The sequence below is a fragment of the Centruroides sculpturatus genome, unplaced genomic scaffold, assembly GCF_000671375.1.
Source record: "Centruroides sculpturatus isolate CEXI.00-Female unplaced genomic scaffold, Cexi_2.0 scaffold27, whole genome shotgun sequence".
Classification (NCBI taxonomy): Eukaryota; Metazoa; Arthropoda; class Arachnida; order Scorpiones; family Buthidae; genus Centruroides; species Centruroides sculpturatus.
In genome coordinates, this window is record NW_019384318.1 from 1,388,436 (window position 1) to 1,407,521 (window position 19,086).

Genomic DNA, 19,086 nt, shown 5'->3' on the forward strand with positions numbered 1-19,086 from the left:
ATTTTTGACATGTGAAAACCTTGTAAATGCCACTATGGGTCAAATAAGTTTTATTTTGTAGTCGTGCCAGCCCATGGAATGTGTTCTGCAAAACACTCAAAAATATTAAATCAATAGAATAATCTGTACTGTTACTTGTATATAATTTGGCAGTCGGCATTGCTGAGGATACCTGGTAAACAACTAAATTGTTTTTTATTTTTTGGTCAAGTTTAGTAATTAGGTAATTTTGTGATTGCAATTTATAATGAACCTTCGCATGATAAAAATTTTGTGCTATTATATGCAGAGCTGGCCCTACCATAGGGCAAACGGAGCAGCCGCTCCAGGCGCTAAGTTTTAGGGGGCGCCTCAGTGGTAAAGAAAATTAAAGGGTATAAATTAGGGGCAACCAAGGGGGTTGCCATAATAGGATCTTGCTCCATCCTGAAACTTGCCTCGGGCTGGCACTGATTATATGCAATATTAATTCTCTTTTATTGCTTCTGTAAAATTGATTTTTAGCACTTAATAGGATTTTTGTGTGTTGATGACAGTATAATTTTGGTACTTTTGGTTAATGGGACACCTGCCAACATCTACAGCAACGAGTAAGATTCAAGCTGTGAATGAGGAGTTTCACACATTCCCTAGAATTGTTAATAAACAAATAAGAATAATGTGCAAACAGGCAAAGGAAAAATGGTTGAATCAATTATGTTTGGAAATGGAGCACCACACAAATGGGAACTACTTAAGAGGAATATATGAAAAGATAAGCTTATCCTTAGGAAAAAAAAGGAAATGCAGAATTGGGCTCCAAGATATGAAAATTGAAACATTTTATTACAGAAAGATGAACATGTGCTAAGATGGGAAATATACATATACAATCTCTACAGAAATGAGGACAGTTTAAACCTAGAAGGGGGATGGAGGAGGAGGAAGAAGAGAGAGCAACCTTTCTTAAGGAAGAGATTGATGCTGCATTGAAAAAGCTGAGGGACAGAAAGACATCAGGAATAGATGAAATACAAGGAGAACTCCTTAATGCTATAGGGGAAGATGTAACAAGAATACTAATTTTTTAACATAATTTTAGGGTAGATATTCTGGATGATTTCAGTAAATTTATCTTCATTTCTGTTCCTCAAACTGTAGGGACCTTAAACTGTGATGAACAAAGAAGAGTACAAAACAATGTATTGTATCGACTCAACTAATAAAGGAATTTGATGGAAAACTTGCCTTGTGTCTTTGGAATAAAGCACAATACTAGTGCTTACTATGCCAGATTAAAATTTGAAACAATCTTTTGCAAGCTGTGGAGGAATGATTTAATTTCCCTTACAGAAAACAAAATTTTTTTATGCATAAGATTTTCTTAAAATTATAATAAATTTTACATTGATTATATGCACTTATATAAGTCTGTTTTGAATAATAACCAATATATTGTAATTTATTATTGGAAATAATAATTTTAAAAATTAGAAATGGTATTCAAATATATACAGTACTGTGTGAATTAATGTGAACACATAATTAACACAATTTTGCTTTTTTTTGCAGTTGACAACATGTTTATGTCATTTTGTTTTACTGATCTGACAGTCAGTGAGTAATAAGACATACCAAGCTACAGACGTGTTACATTTTGTTATTTTTTTTAAGATGGATATTACTCCCAAAATGCGCACTAAGATTGTTACTTTGAGTGAACACTCAAATATGACTCAAATAGATATTGCCAAGGAGTATCAATGACTCAAATAGATATTGCCAAGGAGTGTGATGTGAATTTAGGAGCTGTAAACAAGATTTTGAAGCAAAAAAGGGACACTGGGACGATTGAGGTGAACAGAAAAGGGAAATATGGAAGGAAAAGAAAGACAATAGCAAGGGATGAAGCTTTTTTAATAAGGGAAAGTAAATTAAACTCTAGGAAAACCAATCAAGAACTTCAACAAGACTTAGCACACGCTAGAGTTATTGTTCATGACTCCACTGTACGAAAACAACTTATAGAAAGTGGAAGAAAAATGGTTAGACCTCAAAAGAAACAGTTATTGACCTCTGCCATGATGAAAAAATGATATGATTGGGTGTGCTGAACTGTTGAAGATTGGAGAAAAGTGTTGTTTTCAAATGAGAGCCATTTTTTGATACAAGGATAGCGATCTTGTTACGTTACAAAAAGTGACAATGAAAAACTTGCGGCAGCTCATATTGATTAAACAGTTAAACATCCATTAAAGATATTCTAGGACTGCTTTTCTTATAAAGGTACCGGATTCCTTGTTTCAATCGGAGGCATGATGAACTCGCAAAAATAGAGACTTGTTAAAACAAAGATTGGAAGTTGAACTAGAAAAGTTGATGCCAACAATCAAGCAGTATTTCAACAAGACTCGGCTCCTTGTTGCATTTCCAAGATCATGATTAAATATTTCAAAGACAAAAAGATATCATGCCTTAAATGGTCAGGAAATTCACCAGATCTTAATAGTAAAAGCTAGACTTCATAAAATAGATTGCACAACAAAAACAAAACTGATAGAGGCTGTAATTCAGTTATGGATTTGAGACTAGCAAATAACAGAAAACTGTAAAAAACTTATTGATTCCATGCCAAAATGTGTTCAAGAAGTTATTAAAACCAAGGGAGGACATATTTCATATTAAAACAATTTAAATTGTATTCATTTTTCGATTCTATTTATCTTTAACCAATAAACGTTTTTTTTTTTTTTATTTTAATTTTTCTGGGTTATTCCATAATTGATTAGTTTTAGCTTATTATATTACTTTCATTATAAAAACTGTATTATTTTAAATATTTTATTTCAGTCAAAAGAAAGAAAATAAAGGATTGAATACAGTGACCATATTACAGCCAATGTAAGCCCTTATTTCTTTATATTTAATTTAGTATAATATATTATTACAAAATGAATCGTAAATGAGTAGTACTAGTTATTCATATTATCAGTCCGTTGTGGTCCCATTTTCAAACATCATCCAGCTGAATATAGCCAATGATAGTAGAAGATTATAGCATGTCTTAGTCATTTGATGTTTTTCTGCAATTGTAAGAGTATTTTTTCCAAGCAAGACAGTCATCTTGTTTATTACACTCTCTTAAATTTATGATAAATGAAGGAACAAGATATAGATAGAGTTAGATATGAAATCTTATAATTATAATAAAGAAATAGTATTGGAAATATGTTTGCTATTAAGCTGAGAATAAAATGACTGTTGTGATAAACAAGACACTGCACTAGTTTGATTTTATCACGTATACAGCATTTTAATTTATAAATAAATTATGTTTGCAATTTAACAAATTTTATTCAAATTATCTCTTACTTTAGAGTAAGAGATAATTTGAATAAAATTTGTTTGAAAAAATAAAATAAAGTAAGAGATAATTAATAAGTTTCAAATCGTAGTCCATCTCTGTTTTTAATTCTTTCGAAGTCGGATAGAAAAGAGTGAATTTAAGAACTTGTTTATTCTTATGAAATTTTATAATTTTTTAGAATTATCATTTTAACGTTTATAATAACCGATCCCATTGTTTTAATATTTATTTTACTATTTAACACCTGTCTTGATGGCTAAACCACAAACAGAAACAATATCATGCTGCTTCTGAATTATGGAGCCTGGATGAATGTTTTATTAAAAAGCAAAAATATGACTTCATTCCAAGTATTTTTATTGCCTGAAAACATTAACAAAATAAACAGTAGAAAATTTATGCAAATTTTTTGCTCTATCTATGGATTAGACAATTGTTCTTATTAATATTTGATATACACTCATGTCTAAAAAAATAAATTATTTCAAAATTGCTAGCTGATTTTAACTAAAAATCTTAATTTTTAGTTAATAAGATCATTCAGCTTAATGATTTATAAAATTTTATAAACTAGATGAAATTTTTTGAATTTGAGTACAGAAATTATTAGATAGAAGGACAATTAGAAATATTTTACAGCAGTGTTTTTCAACCTGTGGGTCGCGACCCCCAGGGGGGTCGCAGAACCTTACACGGGGGGTCGCGGGTGAAAGAAAAAGACAAGTGTTTGTAGGTCCTGCACTACAATAAAAAAAACTAGAATTTCAGTGAGAAGGCTGTGCCTGTTTATTTTACAGTACAATTGGTTTTTCGGTCGATATTTAAAGTAAGAAAATTAAATACGTAGTTTTTAAAATCACTGATATAGTTTAAATATGGCCCTGTGGGGTCTCCAGAATTTTTTAACTTGTAAAGAGGTCGCGTATTCAAGAAGGTTGAAAAACACTGTTTTACAGAAACTAAATCTTGATTGGTCATTTTAAATTTAATTAATATTATATGTTTTTAAGTTATGTAATGAAATACTAATTTATTTTTACTTAAAAATAGTATATCATTTGCACAAAAATAACTTTTTATTGGTTTTAATAGTAATTTTTATTTTTAAATTTGTAGAGAGGAAGAAGAAGAAGAAGAAGTTGATGATCCTCAGGATATGCCAAGTAATGAAAATTTGGAGGAGCAGGAAATTGAACAGCCTTTAGAAGAATCTGTGCCCGGTCCACGTGTGATGGTTGGTCCAAATGGAGAAATTACAATCGATGAAGATTCGTTAGTGATTCGAAGAAGCAATGATAAAAACACTTTAACAGAAGTTGTTCAAGAGGTCTCCGAATGTACATATTCTTCTTTTAGAAAACAGAGGCCAAAACATTTTTGGACAGATAAAGGTACAATAAATTATTTTATTTATAACTTCATAATTTTATTAAAAATTTTTTTGTGTACTTAATATGTTATCTTTATATGGAAAGTAATATCAATCATAATGCATTATCATTATATCATAAACATGTATTTTGTTATGTTGATAAAAAGGCAAACATTTTGAGACTGCATGTCAAAAATACATTTAACTTAAAAAAAGTTTGATTTTGGGGCTTTTACTGGATAAGCACAATGTTTAAAGAAGTGAAATAATATTATTATTATTTGGATTATCATAATAGCCTTTCTTTATATGGAAAGTAATATCAATCATAATGCATTATCATCATTATACAATAAACATGTATTTTGTTATGTTGCTGGCAAACATTTTGAGACTGCATGTCAAAAATACATTTAACTTAAAAAATTTTGATTTTGGAGCTTTTACTGGATAAGCACAATGTTAAAAGGAGTGAACTATTATTATTTGGATTATCATAAATATATGAAAAGAAAGGTTATTATTATTATGTTGATTTAGTGGGTTATACTTGGTTCACACCGGTGGCTGTGTACTGTGCCAGACCAGAGTCAAGGCATAGCAATCAAAAACTAAAATTAAATAAGTATGTCAGTGTCAGTGTCTGTATTCAGGAATTTCCTAACAATGTGACGTGTATTCAATATAGTGGCCTTCTGTAGTGTTATATATATTTTTTTATTCAATTGTAATGTTCCCAGGGTTTTGTGTAGTGTGTGTGGTATCACACCTGTACAGGAGAGAACAACAGGTACAATAAGCACCCTTTCCATCCTCCANTTCGTAGCATTGTTATCTTGCCAGGGATAGGTACCGGGACTAGTCAAGTGCCAATACCAATTTAAAAGCTTTGCCTGGATGTGAATAGGAGGAAGATCTGCCATGACCAGAAGTGCATTGGAAGGAGTGTCTAATGTTATATTAGATCTGAATCAAGCCATGATAAAAGCTTGTTTTCTAGTTAGTTACATACACATACAAGATATAAAACATGTGTTTAGTATGGCAGTCTTTCATAGTGTGATGAAATATTAGTACTTCACAACAGCACAAAAAAAAAAAAAAAAAAAGATTTTTGTGTAGTGTATGATGCCTGAGCAGGGAAGAACTACTGGTACAATAAGTACAGTTAGATGCATTAAATTTTATATAGTGAACAGATGTCGGTATGTTCCATTTGTTTTGTATGGGATAAGTGTATAAGTTTTGCAAATGAAGTGAAGGAATTGCTGTAACACAAATTACAGTGATTAATGCAGTGAGGTCATGATCTTTGTATAAGTTATTTTAAACTTTGGGAAAAGGTTTAAATCACTTTACAGGCATTATGATCACACTGCTACACCTGATCATTCTAAAACATTTGTGGGTTCCCAGACGAGGTTCGAACTCGAGTAAACCGTGAAATTCTTGCGCGACACGAGATGTAAACAACGAGACTCGGAACGGTTCGAGTATGTGTCAACTATCTGATAAGATCTTAGCGGAAGACAAACTCTAACACGAGCGCTCATAAACAGGTAGATCTTTGACTCGCGTGTCTATAAATGTTGGCCGAAATAAACCTTTTCGAACAAAAAAATGGAGGAATTTTTGATAGGTGAAAGGTGAAAATGATCGTTAAATTCTTAGACGTCAAAAATGGTAAATAACGGCCTGAGTTATGAGTGCAGGTGTTATTATTTTATAAACAGTCATCGAGCAGAGTCGACAAAGAGGTATCAGATGGACACCTCGAATCGGACCTTTCCCGCGACCCGAAAAGTTTCGTCTTGCACCTGGAGACAAAGGAGAGACCAATCGGGAAGCGAGGAATGGGACGAGGGACCAATCCGAAATGCGAACAGTGGGGGAAAAACTATAAAAATCGGAACTTCAAGGTCAAAGAAGAGTCTCCTCCGGATTAAGCCTATAGTGGTGATTTTAAATTGTGTTGTGCATCCGCCGCTCACCGAGGACACCGCAACGAAACAACAAACTTCTGCTTCGTCCGGATATCCTTCTTGTCTGCCCGAACTGCAACCGAGATCACGAACTTTCGCCGTTCCCAGGAGATTTTGGAATTGTCCATTATCGATGTAAGCATGAATTCGAACAAATAAACGGGTTTTATCTTGTAAAACACTTGTACATTTGCCTCCTTCGCCACCGCCCACATACGCGGTTTCCCTTAGGCTCATTCTGACGTGAGATAGACTTTTTCCCTCTCAACGTCGGCAAACCTTACACATTGAAGCTGAGAGAACTAGAGCATTATTATCTTAACCAAATACTTCGTTATTCTGCCAATTACAAAACTGTCATAAATAAAATTTTCATTGGCCCATTCTGACACTCATGTTATAGCAATTCCTTCACCTCTTGCTTTTAAGTATTCTCTATACCTATTCCCCTACAAAACAAATGGAATATACCCATATCTTTCCATTGTCTAAAATTTAATGCATCTAATTGTCTTTTAGCCATTATCCACAGACACTTCATTTCCTCAGCAAGTTCTCAGTATTTATAAAGGAAATTGCAATTTCCTTTATATTTAATTTATAGAATAATTTGCCTAGATCCCAGTTGATATTTGAGCACAGACCCTCATATATATAATGATGAAATCTATTGTCTTAATACTAACATCTGGCTGGTAAGTGATGTAATGAAGGTTGGCCATTTAGTTGTTTGTCACCACTTGTTCCCCAGATGTTGCCTGTAACACACCTCTCTCATAACTGTTCTACATCTTGTAGCAATACCACCTTCAAACTCCAGCTTACTACTGTTATGGTATGTAGATTTAACTTATTTTGTAAAACAATCATCATATTATCTCACTAATTTTTAATACTGTTTATAATAGTATCCCTCATGTCAAGCTACCATTTAACATAATGAAGCCACCTTAAGCCTGTTCCTCTACACCCAATTATTACTCAATAATCATACTTTTATAACGGTTTCTTTGTCTTGTATAATTCTAAGTATCTCACCTTTTTTTTTATATGTATACCAACTGAAGAGGGACTATTCCGATAGTCCGAAATGCATTTTGGTTATTTCATGTCAATTATTAATTTAATAGTTTGTAATGTACACCCATTCTCGTTTTATTAAATGTATCCCATTGATATTTTGAGTGTTTGTGCTTATTATCACTGGTGTGATAAGTCCTTATTCCTACCTCACAGTAGTAGGTTTTTAATCAATTTGTTCTCAGTATTTACTAATTTTTTCAGTGTGTATATATATGTATATTGGATGTTTGGATAGATAGTCTGTGATGTAAATATATCTGGTCTATTGACCAAGACTTCTATTACTATCAAGATAATTCACATCTAAAACTAAATTCAAGAAACTCATTAAGTAATATAGTTACAAAAGTTAATTATTAAGACAACAAAACTGAATTATAAATAATACAATAACCTTCAAATTTAGAATGTTTTTAGCATTGCAATGCATTTGCATTTACATTACAAGCATGCCTAAAATATTGTCATGAAATAGAGCATTAAGGCTATTCTATGAGAAAGGACTGACCAAGTAGAACGGTATTCAATTCAAAAGTACTTTATTACACTTTAAAAATTCAATAATTCTGATGTACTGGAATGATATTTCATTCCAGCACATCAGGAGCACATAATCAAGAAACATTGAGAAAAAATTTTGTCAACAAGAGCTAAGGTTAGGGAATCACAAAAAATAAGAAAAATATTTGTTTCTCACTTATTCAGCACACTCCAGAACTAACATGTATATAGTGTTGCCAGAATACTTTTATGTCACACATTGGAGCAGAGATACATAATTTTATTATTTTAAACTTTCCTAAAGATTTCACTTTGAGACTAACACTCCATTCTGGTCTTGAGACTTCACAAGACTAATCTTAACTGTCTTGCCATTTTGCCATCCAGCCATTACTACATAAACTGATTATTTTATTTACAGCTTGGTACATGCTGACAACATTAGAAAATTAAATTATGATGCATTGTTGTCAAAATTTTCTTTTGGTAGCTTAGCATAAGTCTACAACTTACTGTTTGTGCTGCAAAATATAGTTTGTGTACACAGTTGCATTACAGTACAGTAATACCTCGACTTACACTACCCCGACTTACGCGAACCTGGAGTTACGCGATTTTCAAATCTTGTCGATTCGTCTTTTGTTTGAGCGGCACACAACTCTTGATTATTCACTCCCCCACACTATTGTTTGGCTTACGTGTTCGGACGTGTCGCGCGGAATCGACACATACCTACAATTTATTTTGTGTTATTTATTTTTGTGTTTGTTATATCTACGGAGACTTGAGAGACTCTATGTGGTGATTTCTTATAACCGTGAACGAATCAAAAGACGAGATAAGATTAACGAGAACATTTATTAGCTTATATACAACCGACTTGGACGGTACACAAATTGTGAAATTATACCCCGACTTGCATGAATTCGACTTACACAGTTATCGCTCGGTCACACCTATCGCGTAAGTTCGGGGTATTACTGTACTATGTCACACTGTCATGATTTAGTAAACTGTCAGGCATTGTCAGTGCAAGTTGTTTGCAACTGCTTATTTTCAGGTTGTATGTATTATGATATTAAAAATGTCAAAAAGATTCAGATGATAATTCTCTTCAGCTTCACTATATGTATTCAAAAATATGAAACACTTTCATCCTAAACATTTCAGATAAGGTATAATTAACCTGTACAGGCATTTTCAAATACAGTGAGTGATCAGTTAATGAACAGTTTGGACTGCAAACAAATTGGGAACCAGTGATGTGGAAATCAAATAAAATGGCATGGGTCAAGCTGGCTGTTTGAAGTTTGTACTCCAAGCATCAATAATTATCTCCAGACCAATGAATAGCCATTTAAAGCACTATTATTATTGGACAATGCACTAGGACATCCAAAAGACCTTGAAGATAATTTGCTGGAAGACTTTCCCTGGCTGACAGTTCAGTTTCTGCTGGCAAATACCACTCTGTTGTTCAGCCAATGGATCAGGAAATTATTGTGGGTTTCAACAAATTGTACATTTGCACACTTTTTGTTGGTGTTTTGAAGCATGCCAGTTCTCCTCAACGATGACATTAAAAACATTTTGGGAAGAAAAATTTGATATTCTTGAAATTATCCGGCTCATTCAAAAGGCATGGTATAAAGTCATTCAATGACAGTTGAATTCTGCCTGGAAAAAGCTGTGTCCCTCCTACATTCAGGGAGGCAGAGCTGATGTCTCTGAAATTATGGATGAAATTGTGATAACTGCTAGAGATCTCAAATTGGAAGTGAATGAAGATGACATTGAAGAGCTCATAATGGAACCTGAAACCGATCTGATGACAGAAGAATTCCAAGAACTCTTGAGTGAAGAACACCAAGAAACTCAGCAAGATGTGTTTTCTCCTGAAATGAAGACAAATACTGACATCTGCTAATAAAAATCTTTTGAAGAAGTGGAAGAATGTCAGAACAACAATCTTAGAATGGCATCCAAACCAGGTTGAGGTTAATAAGCTTGGTGATCTCTACAACGATAATGCTGTTAATTACTTCCAAAAAATCCCGAAGAAGAGAAAAAAAGCAATTGACATTAGACATTCTTTAATGCCCCACAAATGGAAGAAAACATGACTGATAAAAATGTAAGGTGTTCATGATGTAGTTACTATATTTAGTTATTTATTATTACATATAAATAAATTATTTGTTGTCTTATATTTTGGGGTCTCCAGAATGAATTAATCAAATTCCCATAAAAATCTAAATATATATAACTCAAAGGTGACTGACTGACATAGTGATCTATCAACGCACAGCCCAAACCACTGGACGGATCGGGCTGAAATTTGGCATGCAGGTAGATGTTATGACATAGGCATCCGCTAAGAAAGGATTTTGATCAATTCTACCCCCAAGGGGATAAAATAGGGGATGAAAGTTTGTATGAAACTTTGTCAATTTTAAACCGATCGGGCTGAGACTTTGCATGCATAAAGCTACTATGACGTAGGCATCCCCTAAGAAAGGATTTTGATAAATTCCACCCCTAAGGGGATAAAATAGGGGATGAAAGTTTGTATAAATCTTCTTAGATTTTCGACTGATTGAACTGAAATTAAAGATTGGAGCTACTATGATGAAGACGTCCGCTTAAATAGGATTTTGATAAATTCAACCCCCATGGGGATAAAATAAGGGATGATGGAGGATGTAAATGTATTAGTTTGAACCTATCAGTACCTAATGGAACGAATAAATTAAGACGAACAAAATAATTTTTAGTTCTAAATGTTGACAATAGATGGCGTTAGTAGTATTTTAAAACGCGCTATCGTTGTGTTTTCACTGAGTTACATATACCCGATGATGAGTGGCCGCCGTATCTAATAGTACATACTATACCTAAATATTTCTAGCGGATTATATTTGACGATTTTGGCTGTTCTTTTCTTGGCATATTTTGGATTGCATTTGCTTTGTTTCGGTTTAGTAGTTTTGGTTATAGACTCTGCTTTGTATTTGGCATTTGTTTTGTTTTCGTTTGGTTTAAGTATAGGTTTTGTCGGTTAGACTTTTTTAAAATGGCTAAAGAAAATCTGAACGTTAATGGAGAAGTTGAAGAATGTTCTCTCATGGACAATTTTATGTTGCTTGCTCACGAGTAAGTTCACCCAATAGCTTGATAGTTTTAGCGCCTAATGACAGATTAGTTAAGAATATTGTGTACAAAGAAGTTTTGTAGGCCCTAATTTTTTACACACGCTAAACAAAAGTAAAGCCGCAAAAACTATACCTAATTAATAATAATACTTCTTAACGCGAGCAAAGCCGCGGGCAAAAGCTAGTCTACGATAAATTGATAATCGGTTAACAAACAATTTGGGTTGTGAACATGGTCTTGGAACGGATTAGTTCATTAACCGATCACCCACTGTAGTTGCATCCTGGATTATTAGTTATATGAACAGTAATTATCTTAAACTATTGGGTTGTTCAGAAAATAAGTTCGTTTTTTTCTGTGAAAAAAAAACAATATTTTTATAATAAATAAATATTATCAACCATTTTGGTCAAATATTTGTTGTCATCGTTTCTGGTAATAGTGTGATTTCACATTCATAAAAGTTTTGATCATTGCTTACAAAAAACTGATCCAAGTGATTTTTGACATTGTCATTTCAAGTAAATGTCTTACTGTTAAAAAAATTTGTATAGACTGGAACAAATAATAATCTGAGTGTGCTCAATGTGGCAAATATGGTTGGTGTGATACCACAACCATAGAACAGTTTCTGACGAGTTACCAAACTTGTGTGAAATTTGACATTATCGTGGTAAAACACTACACCTGTTTTGTTGATCAATTCTGGCTTCCTTTTCTGTTTGATGATATTACTTGATTTATTTACTCGATGGCAGTACACTTTCGAATCAGTTGTTAAATTGTCTGGTAAAAGCTCCAAAAAAAGAAATTTCCTTAAAATCCTACCAAAGAGAGCATCTCTTTAAGAACATGTGGAACCCATATATCAAATGAAACGAAACCAATTTGTTTCAAGTAATCATAAACAGTTCAGTTTGACAAATTTAATCTCTTAGTGATTTCACGCATTGTTATTTGGCAGTTTGCTTCAATCTGTACCTTTATTTTGTTTTCATTGGCTTCAACTGGCCATCCAGAACGTGGTGCATCTTCAATATTGAAATTGCCAGAACAAAATTTTGTAAACCAGTTNGTGATGAGAAACAATTGTTGGTGTTTAGATGTATTGGTAGCCCACACACAAATTTTATTTTTAAGAGTAAGTATGTAGAAATATTTTGTAATGTATGTGATGTCATGTACTGATTATTATAACTTTTTATTGTTTTTTGAAAAATTAGCACTGAGGAGGGGTTGGATGTATATACCAACCTGAAATGTATATGTCATTTTTTAAAGAATAAAAGTGACTTCCTAACTAAAAGTTTTGCTGTGAGTCCGTCTACCAGAAATTTTTGGATTACAGAGACGAATTATATACATAGTAACATACAGCAGTCCAGTTATATAGTACAAAATCAAATAAACCAACCTAATCCCGGATAATTTTTAATTCTTAATGTCAATGCTTTTGTCGGATTGCCGAGCAACACCACATTGCCAATCTGGCCATAAACGACTTTGATGTGATTATTAGCGAACGGCAAAAACAATTACGTGGCAGTCACACACAACTCGAACCTCCGCTGATTAATATGTCAAAAGTTTTGGGAAGCGGGCACTCTCTCCGATCAATTTTACACCCATAAATTAAACTGCGACTACATCTGCAATCTCTTTGATATCTACTAATGGATAATGCGGTGGTGTCGGCTCGTTGCGCAAAGCCTTAGACGCCGTTTCGTAAAAACTATAATTAATTATTGTATTGAAACCTTTGTTATTTTGAAATTTAAAGGTCAGAACAATTATTAAAAAAAAAAAAGGAAAACTGAAAGGCAAGTAGTAATTATTTTTTCCCATAACGTGTTACCCGGGAAGCACTCGAGTCATATTTTAAGACATTTTTTAAAAATTTTCTATGTGAGAAATCATAATACAGTAGAGCCTCGATTATCCGACACCTCGGTTAACCGACCGTCCTAGTCGGCAAATTTCAAATGTCCGCTAGTGATGTGGCGTTACGATATTTGGCTATGTCTTGGCTACTTTAATATTATTTTTACGTGTTTTAGCTGGCAACACTCATTCGACCATGAAAGGGAGGCAGTATTTAACCGAGGCTTAATTTTCTAATTTTTAACCATATAACAGCCACGATTATTATTTTAAAAAATTTTTGTTAGGCTTAACATCGATGAAAATTCAACGCGAAGTAGGTTAATAGCGATATACTAATATACTAATTACATGGGATATAATAATATACAGTACTACTCTAATAATGGATTTTTTCATACTTTTTGGTTATCCGACTTTTCAATTATCCGACCAACCCCAGTCCCCAATTGGGTCGGATAATCGAGGCTCTACTGTAATGGATTTTTTCATACTTTTCGGTTATCCGACTTTTCAATTATCCGACCAACCCCAGTCCCCAATTGGGTCGGATAATCGAGGCTCTACTGTACTAATATAGTACGTGCGATGCGGACCGATTAAATATGCGATGGTCGAGATATTGCAATATACATGGGCCAATAATTTATTATACATGTATGTGTATATATACAGTAGAGCATCGAGTATCCGACTCAATTGGGGACTCAGGTTGGTCGGATAACCGAAAAGAAGGAAAAAATACATTATTAGTATAGTATATTAGGATATAAGTATATCCCATGTAATTAGTTTATTAGTATATCGCTATTAACCAACTTCGCGTTGAATTTTCATCGATGTTTAGCCTAACAAATTTTTTTATTTTTTAAATAATAATCGTCGCTATTGTATCCTTAAAAATTATTTTTAAATTATTTTATTGCTCACAAAACAAACAACCACTCATAATTAGAAAATTAAGTCTCGTTTAAATANTTTCATCTCTAAAATGTGAATGTGAATGTGAATGTCGAGCACTGCTATCTTGTAAGCGGCAATTGGCATTCACGTTTTAGAGATGAAAACTGGCTGCAACCTTGCTATTGTTGTTTGATATCACATATTGGAGATTAGTTTCAGAAATTGGACACTAACCAATAAGGGTGGAAGTTAATTGCAGAATACTAAATATGCAACAGTTTTTATTGTCATTTAGCATTTCAAGCAAAATAGTTAATCATATTATTTAAACTGGAAAAAAAATTAAAATTTGCAGAGTTTTGCAAGAAATTCATTATTTGCAAATTTGCTTAAACAATATAAAACTAGTAATGCTGTGAACACAAAATCTTTTACTAAAACACCAGAAAGAAGCTCTAAGAAAAAAAATCCAGCAACAAGTTGCTTAACTTTCCTGGCAACATTTAAAATTTTGGTGGCAACATCTGTTTTAAAATATCATATTTTTAATTATTATAAAATGGAAAAGAGCTTAATTTTGAGGATAGTGATGAGTTTTATAAAAAAAAAATTATAAATGTTAATAACAAATAACATCTTTATTAACTTCGACCTCTCTTGAGATATGACACATGATATCCCTCTATCTCCCTATCTGTTTAACCTTTAACCACTAAAATTTAATAGTATCAATGCTTCTTATACGAAAGCTATCATGCCAAATTTAATTTCTTATACATGCCAACACACACAAGCACGGAATATTTTTCCTTTTTCAACTTTGTTGGGTTCAGGAGGTTTCAAAACTGGAGATTTGCAAAAAACTCTTAGAGTCAAATTTGATATTATTCCATTCTTTCTCTCATAATGTATACGTAACAGCCAGGAAAGTGAAATTAAGAATGTTTAGAAATGCATTTAACCTATTGCCTCAAAACATTTTGTATTGTTTAGACACATTTAAATAAAGGGTTAAAGAAAGAAATGTCTAATTATTTACTTTTAAAATTAAAAAAATGTAAGTAGGGCCATTTTGATTTGCACCATTTTAGTTAAAATTCTTCCTTTGTACACTTTTACACAACACAAACAGTATAACACTTGAATAAAAGAAAAATGGTGGGTGTGTATTCAATTTTCTTTCAACGTGGTATTGCTACAGCCATGTTGGAAGAAAATTGATGTATCTATGCAGTTTATTCTAGCTCGTTGGTTTCACATAAATTCAGAGAATAACAAAAATTGTTAAATGAAATTAACTGATATGCAGAATTGTCCAAGTATCAGAAAAGAAAGTTTAATATCAATAAATAATTGCTTAAAATTCTATAGTTATCATTCAAATATATTTCACATCATGTATTTTGTTTTAAACTATTTAATAATCTTAAAATAAATCAATATATTTAACGTAAGTTTTTACTATTTTAGAAGATCCTCAGCAATTTGATTTAACTGGATTTGATGAAGATGATGATGATGGTTCAAACTACAGTAGCGAAGAAGAAAAATCTAAAAGAAAATGTTCAAAAGATTTGAACCCAAAGACTAAAGTTAAAAAACGAAAAAAAGATAAGAGTCTTGATAAAGGTAGTAAATTGACTTAATAATAATTCAGTAATTTTATACAGTACAACTGATGTAGATTATGATAAATAGTATAAAAAGAGTTATTTAAAGCACATTGATATCTGTTTAATGAAAAATTAGAATGCAATTATTTTTTTGTCAATATCATATTTGGTGTAAAAAGTTGATACTCAATCACAACTCAAAATGATTAAGTGATGTATTTAAGTAATAAAGGATCATATATTGTTGCCAAAATGTTTTTAATTTTTATGTTATTGTATTGTTTATACAACAACATAAAAATTAAAAACATTTTGTAATGCAAAAATTAGAGCCTACAACAAGTCTAAATAAATTCAAACATTTGTCGAGGTATAAATACGGCTTAAAATTTTTAATGTGAATTCATTGATGAAATATACATGGGGATAATTTGAAAGCTGATTCATAATAAACTCATTAGTTGTACTAGGACATAATGCTACTTTCTTTTATTGCAATAGAATTGAGGCAGAGCCAGAAAGCAATCCATGTATATGATGGTCGTGGACAGACAAACTGCACTTGCCTCTACAAAAGAGACTATACTTATACCTATATATGTAGCTGGAGCATTTGGCACCAGGGCCAAACTTTAATGAAGTGCTTATCCAAAAGGTGCCATAATTTGTCTGTTAAAAATTTAAAAATCACTTTTTAGTTATATAATGCATGTTATATTTCATCATATAGTGCTACCATAATCTATAGTAGAACTCAGCAACATGGTAATGTTAAAGTACCAACTATAACCCTTAATATCTCCAAGACCAATGAACTGATTTGGATGAAATTTAAAATATTTAGTGTCCATGATGATTCCAATGAATTTATTTAAAATTTAAGATGTCCATAGTATTGTTCTGAACTTACATGATTCACATGTTATAACTTAAATTTACAAGAGAGAATAGTAACACTGATAACCACTAAAGGCAGCTGAGTAATAGTAGATGTGGTTGAAACTAGAACTGTGAGGATATGTTTGTTAGTGGGTAGATCAGAATGGCTTCTTCCTCCACCATTTCTGTTGTCAGTGGTTCAACAATACAAGAAGACAGGCACACAAGCAGTGTGTGTCAAACATTGTTGAAACATGCTGGGTAATATTATTATTGTTATACGACAACAAATTCAGTATAGCTTATTTTCTACCATTTTAACTGGTTAGATGTGTTAGCTAGTGTTTGCAAACACAACTAAATTTCAAGAAACCAACTGAAAAAGGCCCAAGGCCTTACTTGTAAAATTTCTGGACAGGAAAAAAATTTCCCAGTTAGAAAATGTTTTGATGTCATTAACTTCCTAAATCAAAAATTTGATGCCCAAACCTGTTGGTCCAAGTTTTTTAATGCATCATGTAATAGCTCAGAAACAAACCTAATACAGCGTTACATATAACAAAACGAGAAGGTCAGTCAGTCTGGTTGCCTGTCCCAGACTTTGGAAACGGGCAAGAACAACACGAACAAATTGGTTCAAAGCATGTTTAATGTAACAAAAATAATTGACCATATATCAAAGAAACAAAAAAAAACCTATTGAAAATGTCATAAATGAACTATATGCAAGATATTAATAAAAAAAAAAATCAAAATATGTTAGCAACAATAACAGAAAAGTTAAAGAATTATAATTAGTTCAAATCAAAAACAAAAGAAATGATCACAAAACGTACCCAATTTCGGGAAACTTAGAATTAATTCTCCATGAGAATTGAAAGTAAATCAGAACTAGATTACTCACAATTTAAACTGCCTAACCATCACACCAAAAATGCCAGAAAATCCTTTAATCAATCAAATTCATTTTGAAATTGTCTCGCTTGCTTGCAGGTGTTTCATCTTCAGTTTAGGTGAGGTCTTTATCCATATTAGGTGTGATGTCACAATTAAGTGTGCCAAGGCCAACAAGATCACCTATGCGCCCTGGCCTGGTCTAAGAGCAGTCATGCAATCAACTTATGCTGTGGGATGGATAACATGTGTATGTATATATACAAAAATGAAACTAAAGCTTTATTATGCAATAAATATTATATAAATTCAATAATTATAGAAATAATGGACTGTACATTTTTAAAATACAGTGGTGCCTCGTATAACGTACTTAATCCGCTCCATGTGCACGTCTGTTAAGTGAAAAGTCCGTTATACGAAACACATTTTCCCATAGAACATATAATTTATAAGAATTACATGTTAAAACATATAATTCGTTCCGCAGCATAAAATAACCATACTGTACTTTAAAAAAAATGAAAATGGAGTAGTCACCAATTATGCCAGGTAGTCACATGTGAGGAGGACACAGAGAAACACTTTCTTCACACATTCATACAGATACAGACTTACACATTGCAGCAGGTCCCTTTTTATTGTTTTTTAATCGGAGTCAGATTCAGGAGAGGCTACCAGAGCTTGCAGGGTCAACTCCTCTTGTTCCATCCTTTGTTTTTTGGAACCTGGCTTCTTGAAAAACATATCCAAGGTGGTCTGTTTCTCTCTCTTCTTCAACACCTTTCGGAAATGACGGGCAAGGGTGTCATTGTAGAGATCATTGATCCTGTTGGCTTCAGCTGTGTTTGGATAGTGAGTGTTCATAAACTATTGAACCTCTCCCCATTTGACAAGGAAGTTTGTGTCAACTTTCATGAAAAGCTGATAATATAATATAACTATAGGTTAATTATAGGGAATGTTATCTGTTTTTCTGTTATCAGTTAATTTTTCCATAATATTTAAGATACAAAAAGAAAATGGCAAAACTAAAAATTTTCTTGAGACATCAGAAAAGAAACAAGGCACAATGGTCAAAACGATCGCTCCCACTGTTCTAGTGCAGGGCTTCTTAAACTATGGGTCGCTTAGCGAAATCTTGGGGTCACGAGATTTTAATGCAAAATATTGAAAATAATTTGTGAGAGTTTGAAAATGGCACGCTTTGTGTCATAGGTTTCGTGAGTTGCGCTTTGTGTCACTTCTGGTGCAGCGAGACAACGATTCAGCAACACTGATTGTAGTGTGAACTAGTGTAGTATTGTCGCTTTTCAGTGTTTTCAGTTCTCTCTGCTCCATTGTAACACAAGAGGTAGTATACCATTATTGTTTTTGCAAATTTGTATACTGTATATCTTTATTTTATATTTTTTTGGGTCGTGAAAAAAATCACAATCATAAATGGGGTCGTGAATAAAAAAAGTTTAAGAAGCCCTG

The 19,086-nt window shown here is 32.6% G+C and overlaps 1 protein-coding gene across 3 annotated transcripts in view; it reads left to right on the forward strand.

The window, feature by feature from the left end:
- LOC111624602 (transcription factor TFIIIB component B'' homolog) overlaps positions 1-19,086 on the forward strand; it is a 90,603-nt gene that overhangs the window by 19,079 nt on the left and 52,438 nt on the right. The window contains exons 5-6 of one of the 3 annotated variants that reach the window (XM_023367521.1): positions 2,830-2,880; positions 4,463-4,966. The exons of 1 other annotated variant lie outside the window; for it this stretch is intronic. In XM_023367521.1, the coding sequence (XP_023223289.1) occupies positions 2,830-2,880; positions 4,463-4,799 (388 nt within the window). In that variant the 3' untranslated portion in view covers positions 4,800-4,966. Of the gene's footprint in view, positions 1-2,829; positions 2,881-4,462; positions 4,967-19,086 lie in introns of those variants that run through there. One more of the 3 variants, XM_023367512.1, reaches the window with a different exon arrangement.